Here is a 21,377-nt window from a genome sequence, read left to right as displayed (position 1 = left end):
CATTTACCTATTTATTCAATAATCATTTGTGTAATATTATGTTCTAGGGTGTGCTATTAGGTTTTGGGGATTCAGAGACAAAAAATATAACACATTTACTCTCAGGGAACACATAGGGTCCTGGCCACAGCAATTAGGCAAGAAAAAGAAATAAAAGGCATTCAAATTGGAAAGGAAGAAGTAAAACTGTCACTATTTGCAAATGACATGATACTATATACAGGAAAGCCCAAAGATTCTTCCAAAAAAATACTAGAACTAATAAAAGAATTCACTAAAGTTGCAGGATACAAAATTAATATATAGAAATCAGTTGCATCTCTCTTCACTAATAACAAACTATCAGAAGGAGAAATGAAGAAAACAATCCCATTTACATTTGCATCAAAAAGAATAAACTTACCTCAGGAGGTAAAAGACCTGTACTCAGAAAACTGTAAGGCATTGAGGAAAGAAATTGAAGGTTACACAAACAAATGGAGAGACATTTGGTGCTCATGGATTAGAAGAATCAATATCATTGAAATGTTCTACCACCCAAAGCAATCTATAGATTCAAGGCAAACCACATGAAAATACCAATGGCATTTTCCACAGAACTAGAAAAAATAATCTTAAAATTTGCATAGAACCACAAAAGACCTCAAACAGCCAAAGCAATCTTGAGGAAGAAGAACAAAGCTGAAGATATCACACTCTCAGACTTGAAACTATACTACAAAACTATAGTAATTTAAACAGTATGGTACTGGCATAAAAATAGACACATAGATCAGTGGAACAGAATAGAGACCACAGAAATAAACACATATGGTCAATGAATCTACAACAAGGGATGCAAGAATATATGATGGAGAAACGTCTCTTCAATAAATGATGTTGGGAAAACTGGACAGCTACATGGAGAGGAATGAAACTGGACCACTCTCTTACACCATATACAAAAATAAACTCAAAATTGATTAAAGACTTAAATATGACTTGAAACCATAAAACTTCTAAAAGAAAACATAGGCAAATGGAATATTACTCAGCCATAAAAAGAAATGAAATGGAGGTATTTGTAGTGAGGTGGATGGACCTAGAGTCTGTCATACAGAGTGAAGTAAGTCAGAAAGAGAAAAATACCGTAGGCTAACACATATATATGGAATCTAAGGAAAAAAAAAAAAAAAAAGGTCATGAAGAACCTAGTGGCAAGACGGGAATAAAGACACAGACCTACTAGAGAATGGACTTGAGGATATGGGGAGGGCGAGGGGTAAGATGTGACAGGGTGAGAGAGTGGCATGGACATATATACACTACCAAATGTAAAATAGATAGCTAGTGGGAAGCAGCCGCATAGCACAGGGAGATCAGCTCGGTGCTTTGTGACCACCTAGAGGGGTGGGATAGGGAGGGTGGGAAGGAGGGAGACGCAAGAGGGAAGAGATATGGGAACATATGTATATGTATAACTGATTCACTTTGTTATAAAGCAGAAACTAACACACCATTGTAAAGCAATTATACTCCAATAAAGATGTTTAAAAAATAAAAAAATAAAAAAATAAAAAAGAAAACATAGGCAGTAACCTCTTTGACATCAGTCTTAGCAATATTTTTTTTGGATATGTCTCCTAAGGCAAGAGTAACAAAAGCAAAAACAAACAAATGGGACCAATTCAAACTACAAAACTTTTGCACAGTGAAAAAAGCCATCAACAAAACAAAAAGGCAACCTACTAAATGGAAGAAGATATTTGCCAATGAAATGTCTGGCAAGAAGTTAACATCCAAAATATATTAAAAATGCATACAACTCAATATCAAGAAAACAAACAATCCAATTAAAATATGGGCAGGGGACCTGAACAGGCATTTTTCCAAAGAAGACATACTGATGGCCAACAGACACATGAAAATATGCTCAACATCATTAATCATCAGGGAAATTCAAATCAAAACCACCATGAGATACCACCTCACACTTGTCAGAATGGCTATCACCAAAAAAGATCACAAATAACAAATGTTAATGAGTACATGGAGAAAAGGGAATCCTCGTGCACTGTTGGTGGGAATGTAAACTGGTGCAGCCACTATGGAAAACTGTATGGAGCTAAAAATAGAACTACCATATGATCCAGCAATTCCACTTCTAGGTATTTATCTGAAGGAAAAATAAACATTAATTAGAAAAGATATATGTACCTCTATTTTCATTGCTGCACTATTTACAACAGTCAAGATATGGAAGGAACTTAAGTGTTCATCCAGAGATGAATGGATAAAGAAGATGTGGTATGTATATACAATGGGATATTAGTCCACCGTAAAAAGAGTGAAATCTTGCTATTTGTGGCAACTTGGATGGCCTGGAGACTATTATGCTAAGTGAAATAAGTCAGACAGAGAAAGACACATATTGTAATATCTCACTTACATGTGGAATCCAAAAACAAAACAAAACAAAACAGAAACAGACTCACAGATACAGAGAATAAGCTGGTGGTTGCCAAAGGGGAGAGGGGTTGAGGGGACAGGTAAAATAGCTAGGGAGACTAAGAGGTACAAAATTCCAGCTATAAGATAAATAAGTCAAGGGAATGTAATAATACACACAGGGAATATAGTCAATAATATTGTAACAACTTTTTATGGTGACACATGGTAACTGGTCTTATTGTGGTGAACATTTCATAATGTATAAAGATACCGAATCACTAAGTTAGACACCTGAAACTAATGTAATATTGTGTGTTAATCATAACTCAATAAAAAAAGATCACATGGAAAAAAGCAGTGACCATAGGACCCCAACACACAGGAGTTCTTTATCTTCCTTCCCACCAGCTGAACGATGTCCTTTAGTTACATGAGTAACACTGTTTCCTCACCCAGCTCTCTTGGTTGGGCTTCTCCTTTCCTGCTGCACACCAATTCTGCCCATCAAAATCTTGCTTGGATCAAGCCATTTGTATCTCATTTTTATCATCCTCATCCTTCTCAGCTTGTTTAAAAGGCAATGCATAGCCTTCAAGATGTAACGCAAGTCTTATCTTCTCTGCCTACTTCAGTCCATATGAAAACTCAGTTTCTTCTAAGGGTGAATTTGTGTACTGAGTTGCTCCGCAATTGCCAAAATCTTTGAGAAACTGAGATAAAACAAGAAGGACCAGAAGACTAGAGTTTTAGTTTTCAAATAGGAAAAGAACTTGATTCTTCAAAGTCTGAATTGATGTCAGTTCTGGACAAGATCCCTAAATGGATCATGAAAAGGATTGGTTGGGAGTATTTAGAAAAGGAAGTGGGGGCACTTGGAGCTCTGTAGGTCACTAGGAAGAAGTGAGGGTGGACTCAAAGAATTTTCTTTTGTGTCATGGTTATCTCATTAATATGCAAGGAGATGTAGGCATAGGTATGAATATTTCAACCTGTAATCGAAGGTTGAAAACCTTTTAGAGAAGATGGAAAAATATGGGTCTTTGTTTAGGAAAATATTGCTAAAAAACTTGAACTGGAGAAATAATACACATGGTGCCTATAAAGCAGTGGCTGTAGAGTGGAATCACTGAGGAGCTTTAGAAACATTGATGCCTGGACCCCAGCCTGAGAGATTCTGATGTAATGGGCTGGAGGGAGCAGCGTGAGCATCAGGATGGTTAGAAACTTTCCAGGTGCTTCTAACACGCAGCCAAGGTTGAGAAACATTGCTCACAAGGGAAGACCAGAATCTGTTTCCAGTCTGATACTGTATGATATGCTTACTGATGATTTGAGTGAACATGTGGATGAGTGGGTATCAAATTGGTGGGTGAAACCAACATCCCAGGTCCATAGGATCCTGTTGTCCTCGTGAATCACTTGGTTGAAATTGCCACTCACTGCCGGGGGTCCCCTCGTTTCTGGCACTAGAGGTTTCTCTTTCTTTTTTAAATATTTTATTTATTTATTTATTTATTTATGGCAGCGCTGGGTTTTCGTTGCTGCGTGCGGGCCTTTCTCTAGTTGTGGTGAGAGGGGTCTACTTTTCGTTGTGGTGCACAGGCTTCTCATTGCGGTGGCTTCTCTTGTTGCGGAGCACGGGCTCTAGGCACGTGGGCTCAGTAGTTGTGGCTCGAGAGCTCTAGAGCGCAGACAGTAGTTGTGGTGCACGGGCTTCATTGCTCTGAGGTATGTGGTATCTTCCCGGACCAGGGATTGAACCTGTGTCCCCTGAATTGGCAGGCGGACTCCCAACCACTGTGCCACCAGGGAAGCCCCGAGTTTTCTCTTTCTTGTTTTTAAGCTCAGAGTTAGTCGTGCTATGGATGTGGTGATGTTTATACCTAACTTTAGGTGGCCTAAGTGCAGCAAATTATTTAACTTTATTTTAAAACCCTCAAAGAATGCCTGTATAGAGTAACTTGTGTCAGTTAGATGTCAGTTTGAGTTCCCTTACTCACTGGGACCCTTGGTTTTGTGTAACCCAGAGTCCTCCCTGGAACCCTGAACACCCCTGTGCTTTGCCTCCTCATGTTTCCCCACTTCGGTGTCTGCTCGAATGTGTGTGTTCTGTCCTGCCTGTGGCACAAAGTTAGCTCATTTAATTTTTTTTCTGGTTGGTTGGTTTGCTTTCAAGTTAGCCAACCAACAATATTACCTAGCGAGTTTGGTAACTATACTGAGGATGTGAAGGGGTCTATCACAGTTTGTACAGGCTTGTCCCACGAATCTCCTCCATCTCTGCTTCCCCTCTCTCTGGTGCAAACACTGAAATCTTCCTCCCTGTTCTCCCTTTCAGTGTGGTTCCACACGGTCTCAGGCCTGGCTAGTTTCAGCTTCAGCTTCAGGGAGCTGGTCAAGGAAATTCTTCTGAACAAATACAGTGCCCTTCTTGAAAGAGAGGGGTTCTGATGAATAAAATTTTCTCCACATCAATATGTTTAATACTTTCAGTGTTTCAGATGAAGTTTCAGATGGTACCTATTTGATGGAGGAACCTCATTTGTAAAGAAATTTAATTGCTAGGCCTTTTATTGCAGAGTGTGGAGTGAACTTAGGAGAAGACAAAAATGCAAGCAGAAGAGGATACCCAACTTTTATCTGGATGATTCAGTGAACAGACTAAATCTCTCTACCTAACTTGCCAGGTAGTCCACTGGATGTGAATATATATTTTTTAACATCTTTATTGGAGTATAATTGCTTTACAATGGTGTGTTAGTTTCTGCTTTATAACAAAGTGAATCAGCTATACGTATACATATATCCCCATATCCCCTCCCTCTTGTGTCTCCCTCCCACCCTCCTTATCCCACCCCTCTAGGTGGTCACAAAGCACCGAGCTGATCTCCCTGTGCTATGCGGCTGCTTCCCACTAGCTAGCTATTTTACATTTGATAGTGTATATATGTCCATGACACTCTCTCACTTCACCCCAGCTTACCCTTCCCCCTTCCCGTGTCCTCAAGTCCTGAATATACTTTTGTAAAGAATATTTTGGGGACTTATAAGCATAATGTTTTGCCCATGGGAGACACAAAAACTGGTTCTCCATACCAAGTCTTGTAGCGTTGGTAGCTAACAAGAGGGAATTTTTGCTTCTCGATCAAATGAGACAAAAAAAAAAAAAAAAAAAAAAAAACCACCTTAAAATGATAATGAGATATACAAATGGTAGTGTTCAAATGGTAATTACTATTTTTATGTGATATCAGGGTCTTTGCATCTTGCCATTGAATTGATGAATGATTTCCTTTTCCTCAGAAAAGCCCATTCCTGAGAATGGGCTCTGGTGATGTTCTGTGGAACAGCCCAGCAGAGCCTGAAATGTGGGGCTGGTGGGTTTGTTACGGGGTCAGGCTGCTTATCCAGAGCCGTGGCTTCCCAGGTGTTTGGGCCACGAGGTAGAGTTTCCTTGTGCTCTTGGGAAAGGGCAACTGTGTGGATTCTCTCCTAGGCCATTGGGTAAATGTCTAGCTTCCTTCTGGGGTCAAGCGCCCGAGTAAATGGGCACACTAGGGCAGGAAGGCATCCCCCTTGGGGACATAATGAGATTCTGATTACTTCCTCCAACAAACTAATGCATCCTGTTATCCTGACCAATATTCTGCTTCCTACCCGAATTGTTTCTGTAAGTGGCCATGGACTAAATCCGATGGCCTAAATTCAACGTTCCTACGGCCTGGCACTAGCCCCAGGTCTTATCGTGGATTTACTTTCACACCTTTTTTACCCTCACTCTCCTTATTTAATTTCTAAAGCCCACTCCTCCTTCATCCCCACTCCCTATAGCTTTTTAAAATTACAACATTTTTTCAAACGTACAGTTACCAAAGGGGAAAGGTGGGGTGAGGGATAAATTAGGAATTTAACATTAACATATACACACTACTATATATAAAATTGATAAACAATAAGGACCTACTGTATGGCACAGGGAACTATGTATACTCAATATTTTGTAATAACCTATATGGGAAAAGAGTCTGAAAAAGAATATATATATACATGTATAACTGAATCACTGTGCTGTACACCTGAAACTAACACAACATTGTAAATCAACTATACTTCAATTAAAAAAAGAAAATACTATGTAAGTGAAAGAAGCAATTCACACAAAAAAATTAAAACATTTTTTAAAAATAATAAGCTGAGCCGGCATGTAAGGCTCTGCTTTTAAGAGCTCAGGACACACCCACCCACCCATTCACCAGAGTTAGTCACACAGACATTAACATCCAAAAATATTAACGTATCCTAACCTTCTCTCCAAATAACAATGTTAGCACAGCACACCTCATTTAACAAAACATTAAAACATTTTACTTCCTCAGATCAAGTGCATCTATTAATAATGAATTAAATTGTCTGTCCTCATTTCACATTATTGAGAAACCTCATTCCCGTCATGTGGAAGAGTGCAATACTGGGGGAAAACACCTCGCTAACTTATTTTCCTGACAGCGCTACCCAGCCTGGTGCAGATCCTGCAAAGCAACATGGTCACTTCTCATTACGAATGCCATCTCATCCAAAGGTCAAGTGTTGCTTTCATCAGGGCCCAGGAGGGCTTTTCCGGGAGCTCAGAAGCAAAGGTGCCCTTGAGCACTGCCATCCTCTGTGGTTGAGCGGGAGATGGGGCAGCCCGGAACTCGGCAGGCACAGCCACGAGTAAACAGCCCTGGAAGGGCACTTATAGACTCTGGTGATGGAGCTGGAAAGCATCTCATTGAAGTTCTCCCTGATAAAGGTGACGGAGTTTCTTTACAACTGTCATGGGGATTTAATTACATGATAAAATTGCAGCTCCTGCCTCTTGAGACAAATTGCCTGTTCAGACTGATTGTTTTTTATGAATCTCACACAGGGAGCAAAATACTTCTCTCCTGAAGTTGGTTTGGTCCGATGGTTATGCCCTATCATCCTTTACTTCCCTTCTAGAAATGAGAAGTTTACTGGTCCTGTAGTTGAGGAGGGGGGTTGCTTCTGGTGGAGTCCTTTGGTTACTTTGCAAGTCTGCACAGAGCAAAGCGAACCCTGTGATGTCTGATGGATTTAAAGTTCATTGTCCTTATGTTTCGGTTGGCAAAAAATGAGAACTTTGAATTTCCAACAGAAAAATAGGAAAAGGGCATGATAAGAAATAGAAATGACCACTAAACATATACACAACGTCCATTTTTACTAATTAGAAATGCAAGTTAAAAGAAGATATCTTTTTTGCCTATCCAATTGTGAAATGTTTTTAAAAAATCAAGTTTTGGAAGTGTTTAGTGAAACTGATATTTTCAGAGCTTGCAGGTGGAAGGGTAAATTTCTATACCATTTGGAATTATTCTGTATTGAGTGTACACATAAGGGGCATTTTTCAGGTACTAGAGGCCTATGGAGATTCAGAGTAGAAATCCTTGCCTTTAAGGAGGGTTACACTTTGTGGGAGAGACAGACAAGGCAGCTGTTAGCTGGCAAGTGGAGTGAGATCACTGATCGATAGGGGTACAGGTGTGAAGATGAGAACGCATCAGGTAAGATATCAGAGTGACAGGAAGTAGGGGTAGGACAGGCTTTCTCCGAAGGTGGCATCTGAGCAAAGCACAGAGGGAACTGAAGGAAAAGATGGCTCATGACCCCTGAGGGTGTCTGTCTCCTCCTCTTGGCCTGTGGTGGGGGATGAGTGTCCCATTATTCTGGGCTGAGCAAGAGGCAGGCAGGCGTCCCTGGCCTCAGGGCTGTGTTGGTGGGGCCCAGGGTGCAGTCTGGAAGGTGGGTGCTCGGGAGACCGGGCAGCGATCAGGCAGGCAGAGCGGGGATCTGGGGAGGATGCAAGCCGCAGACAGCAGGTCTGAGGGATCAGAGCCGAGGTGCACGGCAGGGCCAAGACCTCTGGTGGACACGGAGGTGTGCTGCCCAGACCCCACTGTTAGGGAGGACTTGTTGCCCCGGCTGTCAGCTCCTTCTGGGTAGAGAGGCGTCTCAGTCCAGAATACGCTTCCCGACGTGGCAGATCCAGTGACTGATGGGTACCGATAGACAGGTCCTGCCACCGTGACCCCATGTAGGAAAACCGTGATACGTGGATCAGCTCCAAAGCTCCCCTTGGGGCTGGCCGAGGCATGGCGGGGTCTGGGTCACTGGCCAATCCCTCTTTCTCCCCTCCCCCTCGAAGGTGTGGATCCCCAGCAAATACCCTGCAAGGCAAACGGCACCCAACTGTGAACCCCGAGGCTCCTGGGCCACCTGGAAGGACGGGTGGGCATGTTGTCAGAGCATCAGAGCACGTGAAGACAGGAGATCAGAGATGGCCTGCCCCAAGGCCAAAAGGGGAGAGAGGGCCTGGGGGTGTCACTGAGGCCTGGTTTGGACCAGGGTTTCTCAACCACATCAGGTGAAGGACCAGGGATTTTTTTTTTTTTTTTTTTGGTCCCCATTTGTCACAAAGTGATTCTCTTTCAAAATACAATAAAAATTAATTACAAGAAAGAATAAAATGGAAAAAAGGCATAATTACAAGTCCAGTAATCACACACGTGGGTGTTATATTAATTGTCAAATTGCTGTCAACGTTTCTAAATGTTTACTGTCAATTTTCATGGCAAACACTTTGCAGAGCAACCCCTACTCCCCACTGAGCTATGAGTAGTGTCTTTATTTACCAGAGTCCCAGGAGTGCAGGGTGGGTGAAGGATGTGGGAGAGATGGTGGGGTGGGTTAGTTCACAGCACATCTTTTGGACTCTTGGACACCTGCTATAAAATTGGAACTGTACATTGTTGGACAGGGGTTGCCAAGCCTTTTTGTAAGGTGCCAGATAGATATTTTAGGTTTTGTACATTATATGGTCTTTGTGGCAACTACTCAGCTCTGCCATTGTAGCATGACAGCAGCTATGGACACTGTGTAAATGAATGAGCAGGGCCATGTTCCAGTAAAACTTTATTTATAAAAACAGGTAGCCGGCCCTAGGGTCACAGTTTGCCAACCTTTGCTGTAGGCAGTAGGGAACGACTGCAGGCTTGTGGGAAGGAGAGTTACATGCACCCCCAAATAAGAAACTGTTACTGCGTCTTTTTCTCTGCATACCTTTTCCCCTCCCTTCACTGCAATGAAACGTGCTCTTTACTTTCAAGGCAAGTTTGACTGAACAGCAGCCAACAGAGCATCCAGATACCAGGCACACATTTGTCTCCTGTGATGCCTATCCTGCTTTGGGTTTGCTAAACTTCTTGAATCTGTAAGTTTATATCTTTCATCCAATTTGGGAAATGTTTGGTAATTATTTCTTTAAATAGTTTTTCTGCTCCATCCTCTTTCTTGGACTTTGGTTGAATGTGTCAGACCTTCTGTATTGTCCCACAGTCCCTGTTCATTTTATTTTCAATCGTTTTACTTTCTGTTCTTCAGACTGAATACTCTCTATTGATCTGTTTTCAAATTCACTGACTCTTTCTCCCGTCATGTTTGATCTGCTGTTTAGTCCATTATTGACTTGAACAAGGCCAGCCCTGGCTTCAGGGGAGGTGGGGAAATGTTGTTTTTTCTCCAGCTGGGCACATGGTGTTGTCATAGGGACTTTATTGGTAAAGGAGGAGGGGGAGTGGGTGTGTGCAGCTAGCCATGACTCCCGGCACCAGTCTCTCCACCTCTATCCTTCTTACATATGTAGGAGTTTTTCACTTTTTTCCAAATTAGATGATCTCATTCCATTGCTGAGTGGCTCCTCACTGCCTTTGCATATAAGTGTAAATGCCTATGTCTAGGATTTGTGGCCTCACCCAATACAGTCCCAAAGTGCTTGCCCAGATATTCCTCCCTCTCCCCTAACACACCCTATTTCCAGCCAACTCCTACTTCCCTGTGTGCACACTGTGTGCTCCACATCTGCTACCTTTGTTCCCTCAGTTTGGAATAACTTCCTTTCCATCCCAGCCTGTCAAGAACACGTTCGTCTTTCAAGGGCCAACCCAGGAGATTTTTAGTGTCCTCCATATGTTATTTGGTCTGTTAATATTTATTACACACCTACTATGTGCCAGGATGTGGTGATTAGGACAAGCCCAGACCCTGTTCAATATCCATCTGTTGAATCTGGTATTTGGTACCAGGCTATAGGTAGTGCATTTGCCATTTCCAATTCGTTTCTTTTTTTTTTTTTTTTTTTTAAATTTAATTAATTAATTTATTTATGGCTGTGTTGGGTCTTCGTTTCTGTGCGAGGGCTTTCTTTAGTTGTGGCAAGCGGGGGCCACTCTTCATCGCGGTGCGCGGGCCTCTCACTATCGCGGCCTCTCTTGTTGCGGAGCACAGGCTCCAGACGCGCAGGCTCAGTAGCTGTGGCTCACAGGCCTAGCCGCTCTGCGGCATGTGGGATCCTCCCAGACCAGGGCTCAAACCCGTGTCCCCTGCATTGGCAGGCAGACTCTCAACCACTGCGCCACCAGGGAAGCCCCAATTCGTTTCTTTGGAATGTTTATCCTCAGCAGAGTGCACCATTGCAGGAACCACCGTCATCCTGGAAAGGTAGAAAAGCCTCTTCCCTCTTATCCTCATTTCTTTTTGTTCTTTCGAAACTCTCCAGTGTGCTGGGGAGTGATGCTAATAGAAGTATGTCATCAGCATACATTATGTCTTTATTAGCCTGTTTCTCAATTTTGATTCTGAAAATATCCTGATTTAGCCTAATTGCAATTTCACTGTGTTCCACAGGCAGTGACAGTTCATACTGGGGGGAGCTGAGACTTGACCCTGTCGGATTTTTCTTCCTGCCCATATGCTTTGAGGCTGGACCATTAGCTCGAAGGCATATATCTCATCTCACCACAGCAAGTCAACCTGCTCCTAGGAAAAAAGAGCCTAGGGTGTGTGTCTGACAGAAAGCAAAGGAATATCTTCATTCTAGGTGGTGGTAGATATTTTTCTGAAGCTAAAACAAGGGCTGCTGCTGGAGCCATTTTATTCCTAAATAATTTAACTATATTCAAAGATAATCTGATGTTATTGTAGGAAAGTGTATTTCTAATAAACTCCACTTGATCTGGGTGAATCAATTCAGGCAGCGCATAATTGAGTCTGTTAGCAAGGACTTTAGCAAGAATTTTGCAATCAGTGTTAATTAAGAAGATGGGACAATAATTTGTGCATAATTCCGGATCTTTTCCTGGCTTGTGAATCAAAGTAATAAGAGCAATGCTCCGGCTGGTGGTGGGATGGTGTCATTAGGTGCTGATTTATAAGTACTTAGAAAGGTTTAATTTCATTTTGCTTCGAGCAGGGTCTCCCTGCCCCCACATGCTCTGATCAGGGCTGCAGCCGAGACGGCAGAGCTCTTGCTTCTCCATCCTTCCCTGTCATCACTGACCTCCTGCTCCCCATTTTTGTTTTCATTCTGCAGCCGAGCGCCCCGTTCATTCATCCATGTTTTTTCTTAATACTCTTATTTGAATGATTTGAAGCGATGGACTCCATGCTATTGATGTGTGCGTGTGTGTGTGTGTGTGTGTGTGTGTGTGTGTGTGTGTCTGATGTAAAGTCGAACGGTTGTTACAGCCTCAATGGGGACATTTTTCATGGATCTTCCTGCCACACGTCTCTGGTGGGTATGTGTCAAGAACTATTGACTACAAGTCAGAAAACATACCCAGTTTGTGAGCTGCTCCTAACTGGCTGTTGCCCAGTGAGGGAACACATGTGAGCCTCGGTGTCCCCATCTGTAAAATGCAGCCATAGGACAATTACGGGCATTAAGGAGTACCAGGAAGAGCTCTGGATTTCCACCTCCTCCGGCTGTGGCATCTGAGATGTGGAACTCACCCTCTCTGAGCCTCATTTTCCTCAGCCGGGAAAGTGGGAAAGACAATAGCCCTTGGGAAACGTATACCTAAGAGAAGTGCTCACTGCACGTGATTCTTCCATCTTTGCCCCACTTGCGGTTGGCTCCAGTGCTAACAAGCTCTGGTCTGTGGACTTATTCTCCTAACAATCGGAATGAGGCTGGCCCTGTGCAAGGCTGCTGGTCTTTGGTGATTCGAGCTCGTAAACCAGCCTCCCACCAGGAGATACCTTCCCTGCCCATCTGGCCTGGAGCCAGCCGTTCCTCTGAAGTTGGGGCCCAGTCTACACAGGCCTCTGCCAGGGTGCACGACACCTGAAGGTGTTGTGAAGGCAACGGGGTTTTGTTAATCTCCATAAACACAAGTCGTTGTTCTTAGAACCCTAGTTCGTCCCTTTTGGAAACACCCTGAGAGATGACCCCACTTATCCCATGTTTTTAAATGAGGAAATTAGGGTTCAGAGAGATGGACTGACCACACAGGTTCAAGGTTCAAGACCACTCAGTCCGTGGGAGAGCCAGGGTCACCTCACCGTTAATCTCTTGCTGTATCCATTACACCAGCAACGTACACACACTTGTCATTGGTTCAAATGTGAGTCCCCCAAGGCAGGGGTTGTGCTTACTTAACTGACATTCAGCTGTTGGGTTTTCCGTGGGCGACGTTGCCCTCCGCACACAGGGACAGAGGGAGTAGATGTACCTTGGATGGCACAGCGCGCTCAGTGTCAAGCTGGTTGAATGAACAGTCAAATTCTGCCAATGGACCCACTGGGTCTATGTCCATCCCACGTTCACCCACACTCGTTCCCCACCTATACTTGCTGCTGGGGGAGATCTCTTAATAAAAACCCAATTAGTATTTCTTTAACTTGCCTCCAGATGCTTAAATACCATTACCCCAAGCACACCATAATGCCTCTAGTTTTCTATTTCAATCAAGAATTCAAGTAGCATCTTGACTTGTATATAAGATATCAGCAGCAAAATCATGGAATGCTGACATCCTTAATAATAGCAATTAGTAATCAGTTGTTTCTTAAGTAGTTTGATTACGCCAGTTACCAAATTGTACAGTTGATGCATTTGGAGGGCAAGCGGGGTCTCGCCACCCCTCCCCCGCCATCCTTTCTCCCTTGCTGTGTGCTCTCTGGTTAGTGAGCTGATAGGCATCGCAAAGAGGCGAGGACGGATAATGCCGTTGTTGCTAATATTCAACAGTAGAGACTTGCCTTTAGCAGAAAGTAGAATCGAATCTTTCTTTGCAGAAAGACTCATCCCAATCGTGTCTGTGGAAACGCAGTCTGTGTCCGCCCGGGTGAATGTTAGCAAAAGAGCTCGGCTCACCCACGCAGCCAGGGCACCCAGGGTTTGAGCCCTTATCAGGGCTAAGACCCTGAGCCAGGCTCCGGATACCAGGCAAGGGTCTTGACCTCGACGAGGTCACATTTGAGGATGAAATATTCAGTGGGTATAAAAGTTAGCCCAGCGAGGCTGTGTGTTTCGGAAACTGATGGAGACTGAAGGCTTTGTGCTCTTGTGGAGGGAAGTGGTGGGTCTGTGGGTCGGGTGTGCAGGGGGGCCCTCTTGTGTGGGGTCCGGAAGGAGGGCATGGCCTAGGTGAGCCGAGGAGGCAGGGGAGGTCCTGACAAGCCCTGGGATTTGGGTGTCGTCCTGGCAGGAAGGTTCTGGTTGGGATGGGGTAGGTGGGAAAGATGGGGGAGCAGATTGTGGATGAGCTGGGGCCTCAGCTCTGTTCCCCTCATCACACACACACACACACACACACACACACACACACACACACGCACAGAGGGAGAGAATGAGAGAGATTGCTGTGCCCCAGCCCCAGGCCTCCTTCCCTGGTTCCTCACAGCGGGCCAGTCTCAGTCTGACTGGCGGGGAGCGGGCTGAGCGTCTGTTAGAGACCTCCATGCTCTTCCCAGCATCCCACAGGGCACCCGAAGTACATCTTTGCAGGAGAGCAGGCAGCTTCACAAGAGCACAGGTGAGTTGCGTCTTTAGGGGAATCCTGCCTGAGGACCACTCTTCTGCCTCATGGCCAGGCAGGGAGGGTACATTCTGCACCTTGACCCATTATCTGTTGGCGCTGGATTTTTAAGTTCCTTTGCCCTCTGCCCTCCTTAAGGGGACCCATGTATACCTGAGGGGTTCTCCAGAACAAGTCATTCCTGCCATTTTCTTGGCTGGTACCTCTTTTCCCTATGCTTTTATTGTGATGGGACATGGCTGCACAGAATTAAATAATAATAATTTTTTCTGCTCTATTTGGTGGGAGTAATAAGCTCACACACAAGCATGGGGATCTCACTGAGAGAAGCAAGGTCCTTGTATGTTATGTTGACAAGCAGAAAGAATTGTTACTTTTCTTTTTCTTATTTTTGCAAATTGTCCTCTTGTGAACAATACTCAGAGTTCTTTGAACAAGGGTTGTCCTTGGGATGGACAACTTTTCCTCCCCTTTCCCCGAAAAGCCTTTTTGGCCTGCCCTTCGGCCCTGCCTCTCCTGGCCGGGGTGGGGGCACCTGCAGCCCCTGCCCCTCGCCGGGCCCGGCCCGGTCTTCTTAGCCATCATCATCCTTTCATCTTCACCTTCCTCCTCAGGAGGACTGAAATTCCAGTATCCATTCCCAAGGTGGGCTGCCCTTCAAGGTGCTGCTACAAGTTCTGACCCCTCTTCACACATTCTAAAGACCCCACGTGTGTGTCTGAATGCAGACAGCTCCTGGTCGTCTCAGGGCTGCTCCCCCATGACTCACAAGTACCCCCCGAGAGAGAGCCCATTTACTCCCATACTCAGGAGAAAGGAGGCCTCGCTCCATTTTAGGCTGAGACAGTGAGACTTTGGGATCACGGCCACAGAGAAGCCTGGAGATGGAAGGGGCCTCAACAATGATCTGAGCCAGCGTTGCCCAAGGCGTGTCTGCAAACCATCAGTCCCCCTGGTGGTGGTGAGGCCATAGCGAGCCTTTAACCTGCCCTTGCATATTCTCTGACAGCGTGGTTCTCCAGGGACCTCCCCCGTGGAGTTTTGCTCAGGGATCTCTGCTTGGGAATCACTAATCGAACCTCATGAACTAGTTAATAAGTAAAGGCACTGGCTCAGAGAGGGGAAGGTGACTTCCCTGAGGTCACACAGCCCGTTGGTGGCAGAGTCCAAGCTTCCCTCTGGAGCATCTCCCTCCAAGGCTACTTGAGGCACCTGAGAGCCTACCTGTGATGACACAGGCTGGACTCTGAACTCCTGGGAGGCGGTCCTGTGTGTTATTCCTGCTTCTATTCTCCCCTCATTACTGCCAGGCTCACAGCAAAGGCTCAAACATTGTCACAATCACAGAGCCCCCTGATTTCTGTCTGGATTGGTGGCACTATCCTCTACTCACCTCCAGCCCCTTCCCAGCATTTCTCAGCTTTGTCATTTCTCGCCTTTATCTCTGTGTCTACTCCACTCTCTTGGTTTAGACCCTGTCATCTCTCACCTGGGTGACTGCCCTCAATCACCTCCTAACTAGATCTTGTTTCCTAACCTTTCTTGTTTCCTTCAAATCCTACTCTCACATGTTAGCCAGAGAGGCGGCCCCCCAATGCACGTGTGAGCTTGCTGCATCTCTACCCCGGTTTCAAGCCCAGCCTGCTTCCCCCACAATAAAATCATCGGTAACAGTATGTGCCTTAAGGTCACGAGCTTAATCATTCAGTTACCATCATCCCGAAACAAAAACAACCCAGACTTGAGGATATGGGGAGGGGGAAGGGGAACCTGGGACAAAGTGAGAGAGTGGCATGGACATATATACACTACCAAACGTAAAATAGATAGCTAGTGGGAAGCAACCACGTAGCACAGGGAGATCAGCTCGGTGCTTTGTGACCACCTAGAGGGGTGGGATAGGGAGGGTGGGAGGGAGGAAGATGCAGAGGGAAGAGATATGGGAACATATGTATATGTATAACTGATTCACTTTGTTATAAAGCAGAAACTAACACACCATTGTAAAGCGATTATACTCCAATAAAGATGTTAAAAAAAAAAAATGAGGATAAAAAAACCCAAAAAACAAAAAACAACCCAGAACAAGCCCAAGTCCTTACAAGATGTCAGCAGCATTGACCCGTTCTTGCCCTTCTGAATTGCGCCGCTCGGCAGGGAGAAGTAGATACGGATATGATTTAGAACATACAGGTTCTTCGTGGGAGGGAACGGGACACTCTTAACACAGATTTCATTGGTTTCAAGTGTTTAGTAAAGTGGTGGGGACAGTAAAGATGGTGCAGGGCAATAAGTAATGTGAAAAGAAATGATATTTTATTTTATTTTTTGTTGGAAAGACTAGATTTTTATCTTGGATTAATAAAAAATATGTTATTAATACTGAAAGAAAAATATTATCACATCATTAGCTTTTCACGTAGTTCATTTAAAATAGTAAGATGTTACCTGTAATTGATATTAATGTGGAGCACTGATGACGTGTCCTACTGTGAAAACACTTATGCTATTTAATAAATGAATCTAAAGAACAGATTAGGGCTGTTGTTAAAGGACAAGAAATGATATTTTAACTCAGGGACTCCAAATACACAAATCCCCAGCCTGCTGGGATGGGTTTGTAAAAGGGGCTGCGATGAACGGGCACTTGCTCCAGTCAGAATCACAGCAGAAAGCAGACGGCACAACTCCAGGGCGTAGCAAAGGCGGGCAGGGCTAGGGAAGCCAACTGGGGTCCCCAGGGCCACCGTAGGAGGCCCCTCCCTGTGTCTGAAGGGGCAAGGAGGGAGGTAGGAGGTGCCACCCAGGAGCTGAGCCTTCAGCCCAATGGTGAAGCCAAATCACAGCGATGATCTGGTGGGGGGGCATCCCCAGAGCAAATACCCTCCCCTCCCCGCTCCTTGCAGCACCTTGCGTTAGCTACACCCAGTGGGGGTCAGAGAGCATGGGCCAGGATGATGTGGTTCATAAGATCACCTCATGGGCAGCCAGGGGGCAGGGGGCAGGGGTGGTCTGGAGTGCAAGTGCAAAATGTAGAGCTCAACACTCCTGGCCGAAGCACAGTTTAGGGTTTCAAAGTGCCCTCCACAGCCCAGGGCAGGCTCCTGGATTGTTGCGTGTACCAGGTGCTGTCTCGGTGAGGACCCCTGCCCATCCAGGCAGAGCTAAGGTCTGGATAGAGGTGTGGTGATCTCTGGGCTCGTGCCTCCTGAACCCTCACCCTGATCCGGGCCCCAGATATTAGGAAAACCAAGGAAAAGAAGAAGCAGGAGCCAGTTTCTCCCTAAAGCCTTCTGCAGCTTGTTTACACCACCGGTGAGAGGCAGCACCGGGGGTGCACCCAAATCACGGGGGAATAGAGGGATGGTCACCCCCTTAGAAGTTTCAGTCTCTGATCTGTCCCTTCATGACATGAAAGCTCCACTCACCAGCACCAATGTCCCAGGCACGTTCCCTTTTGGTGTCCTTCCTGGACGTGTGAGCGTGTGTTTGTGCACGTGTGTGTTTGTGCCTTGTGTGTGCAATGGTACGCGTGTGTGCATGCACTCGTGTGTGTTGGGAAGGAGTCTGTCTAGTGGGGGGAGGGGAGCCCTGAACATTCCTTAGGAGTCAAGACTAACATTGTGGAGGGCACATCTGACAAGCTAGAATTAGCACGATGCAATGAAAAGTTAAGCTCTGGTCAGGGAAATCATTTTCAGCAAATATGACAATGGGATTATATACATGTTATGTGAAGCAGACCTACAAAATGACCAAAAAGTTATAAAGAAATGAGGAGATATTGCCCAAGGACCTGACTAGACAAGGACCCACATGTAAAAAGGTCTACAAAGAAAACCCAAACCCTACAGATAAGACTTGGTTCTGAGCAGTAAAGAAAGGATGGGGGGAAGGGGAAGCTGGGACGAAGTGAGAGAGTAGCATTGACATATATACACTACCAAATGTAAAATGAATGGCTAGTGGGAAGCAGCCGCATAGCACAGGGAGATCAGCTGGGTGCTCTGTGACCACCTAGAGGGGTGGGATAGGGAGGGTGGGAGGGAGGCTCAAGAGGGAAGGGATAGGGGGATATATGTATACATATAGCTGATTCACTTTGTTATACAGCAGAAACTAACACAGCATTGTAAAGCACTTATATTCCAATAAAGATGTAAAAAAAAAAAAGCAAACATAAAAGGATGGATGAGCATGCAGTGGAGAATGACCAGGGTGCACTTACTAAATTGGAGATTTAAGTATGAATATTAACCACCCATAATGTTCAGGGTGTGATGCGACACACACTCTCTATCAGGAGGAATAGAAATCCTTTCAGAAAACAATTTGGAAAATTTGTTATCCTTGTCCCAGTAATACAGCTCCTAAGAATTTATCCTAAGGACAGAACCCTGAATAAGAAAAAAGCATATGAATGCTAATAAAGACACTAATTATAGCATTATTGATAGTAGTAAAAATGTAAACACATAGCCCCCTCTTGTAGGCATTTGGTTTAAGTATTTTCTGATTAATCACCTCAATAGGTGATTGAAATTAAGAAGACATGTAGCAATATGGAAAGTACTTTAGGTGTATTAACTCAACAGAACAGAACACAAAATTATTATCTACCACACGGTTATAAGTAGAGGAAATTTACACATGCAAATAGACTAGCTTGGAAAAAAGTGGAGAAATGAAAAGAGGCGCTGGGTCGGGATGGTGGTGTCACGGTTTAATTTTTCTCTTTTTAAATTTTTTGTACTGTACTTTAACTGTGGCCTGTGTAACATACTGTGTGTATATATATGTGTGTGTATGTGTATATATATAGACACATAGTATATATCACAGTATAGATCTATATATAATAGTATATATATACATATTTACTGTGTATATATTTACATAGTATATATATATATTTACTATGTACTGTATAGTAAATACAGTAAATATGTGTATATGTATATGCTATGATATATATATATACTATGACATATAGTATGTACATATATACAGATATATACTAGGTACATGTATATATACAGTATATGCAGCATGTGTGTATGTATATAAATAAGAATCATACAGCTGGGCACGGATCATTTGCCTTTTTCAACCATTTGCCCTTCCACCCCCGAATGTTCCCCACCCCGACCACGTGCACACGATGGGGAAGCAGCGGATTCATCGCAGTTACCTAGGAGCACCCCGGGGGGCAGCTGGGCCGAGGGGTCCTTCATCCAGTCGTCGTTGGCCAGTTCTATCATGGCGTCCACCTGCCGAACTTCAGTGCAGATCAAATCCCTCACTCTCGCCTCATCCCTGGCTTCCAGGGCTGACTTCAATCTCTTTACGAAATCCGAGTTGACCGGGTAAGCGGGAAGGCAATCAGAGTTGGACATTGTGATGTCGTTTGTGTGTTGACCAAACTGCTCTTCTTCCCAACTGAGTCCAAAGTCAGCAGCTGGGCGGAGAGGGCTGCGGGCGTGTCTATAAATAGAAGAAACGTGGCTCCAGTTACAGCCCTGGGAACGGCCACCCGCCAGCAGTCCTCCCCACCCGCTTCCTCACAGGGAGAAGGGAATTAATCTCCCCAAGGCCTCACTTAAGGATCATTCTAGAAAGGGGGGCAGTAGACCTGTTTGTGAGTGGGAGGAGCGGAGGGGACAGCGTGTTTTTTAAAAAAAAGCTCTTGTAGGTACTGCTGATCAACATCTTCTTTTATCAAAGTGAGACTGTGTCCTGAAACTTGAAAATCCTTTTCCCGAGCCTGGGCTTGCAACCTCTGTTCTGTTGAAAGGAACATACTGTGATGTTCTACACCACGTATTCCTTCACTTCATCTAAAAAGAGAGTCTGGTTGACTATAAATTGGACACGCCTTGAAACTGAGAATGCAGGGAAATCTTTGGTTTCCAAATTCAGGATGGACTTGCTGGTCTCGAGAAGACAAAAGCATCACATAAGTGAACACAAAAAGTAACCGGAGTATTAGCAGCAGCCTCTGTACTTCTTAAGGCTGCTAACTATGGCTTAAAGTACCCAATTCCGTGCCCCGTGGAAGTGCAAAGCACTAATGTTGGTTTCTGTGCTTTCCTGCGGGGTAGTGGACTTTTTTTCCATAACCTCTGTCTCTAGTGGTCCTGTATCTCCCCACCCGGACCTGGGCACAAAACACAGCTGCTCCAGCAGTGCCTGTAGGCTGTAATGACCTGAGGGGCCCAGACTATGCCATTTAGCTTAAAAATTAATTTTTGGATATATTAAAATTGAAATACATTGAACATATAACACTGTGTAAGTTTGAGGTGCACATCATGTTGATTTGATGCATTTATATATTGTAACATGATTGCCATTGTAGTGTTAGCTAACACCTCTACCTTGTTGCAGAATTATGACTTCTTTTTTTGTGGTGGGGATAATTAAGTTTTCTTCCTGTCTTAGAAAGTTTGCTGTTCATAATACACTATTGTTGTCTATAGACACTATACTGTGCATTAGATCTCCAGGACTTATTTACCTGCTGGTTGCAAGTTTGTGCCCTTCAATGACATCTCTCCTCTTTCCTCACATAGCTTTATTTTTTTAAAGTTTAAAATTTGAAAAATTAAAAATAAATTTTAAATTGAGGTATAGTTGATTTATAGTGTTGTGTTATATTCTGGTGTACAGCAAAGTGATTCAGTTATACATATATATGTATATATATCACATAGCTTTTGTAGAGCCCTCTTCACCTTGTGTGCCAGTCTTGCTACCTCTTCCCTTTCTTACTTTGTCTTGTCTCCCTGTGTGATGGTTAGCTTTATGTGTGAATCTGGCTGGGCCACACTGCCCAGATTCTTGGTCAAACATATTCTGGATGCTCCTGTGAAGTTTGTTTGTTTTTTTAAAATTTTATTTATTTATTTATTTATTTATGGCTGTGTTGGGTCTTCGTTTCTGCGCGAGGGCTTTCTCTAGTTGCAGCAAGCAGGGGCCACTGTTCATCGCGGTGCGCGGGCCTCTCACTATCGCGGCCTCTCTTGTTGCGGAGCACAGGCTCCAGACGCGCAGGCTCAGTAGTTGTGG

General features: G+C 44.4%; 1 protein-coding gene across 2 annotated transcripts in view; it reads right to left on the bottom strand.

Moving 5' to 3' along the window:
* ASB18 (ankyrin repeat and SOCS box containing 18) overlaps nt 1–20,888 on the bottom strand; it is a 65,956-nt gene extending 45,068 nt beyond the window's left edge. For both annotated transcript variants that reach the window (XM_082395601.1, XM_082395600.1), the window contains exon 1: nt 19,501–20,888. In XM_082395601.1, the coding sequence (XP_082251727.1) occupies nt 19,501–19,705 (205 nt within the window). In that variant the 5' untranslated portion in view covers nt 19,706–20,888. The remainder of the gene's footprint in view (nt 1–19,500) is intronic.
* Nucleotides 20,889–21,377: the final 489 nt, after the last annotated feature.

The sequence above is a fragment of the Balaenoptera borealis genome, assembly GCF_965194805.1.
Source record: "Balaenoptera borealis genome assembly, chromosome: 6".
Classification (NCBI taxonomy): Eukaryota; Metazoa; Chordata; class Mammalia; order Artiodactyla; family Balaenopteridae; genus Balaenoptera; species Balaenoptera borealis.
The sequence above is the reverse complement of the archived record's forward strand: the minus strand, read 5'-3'. Positions and strand labels throughout refer to the sequence as shown.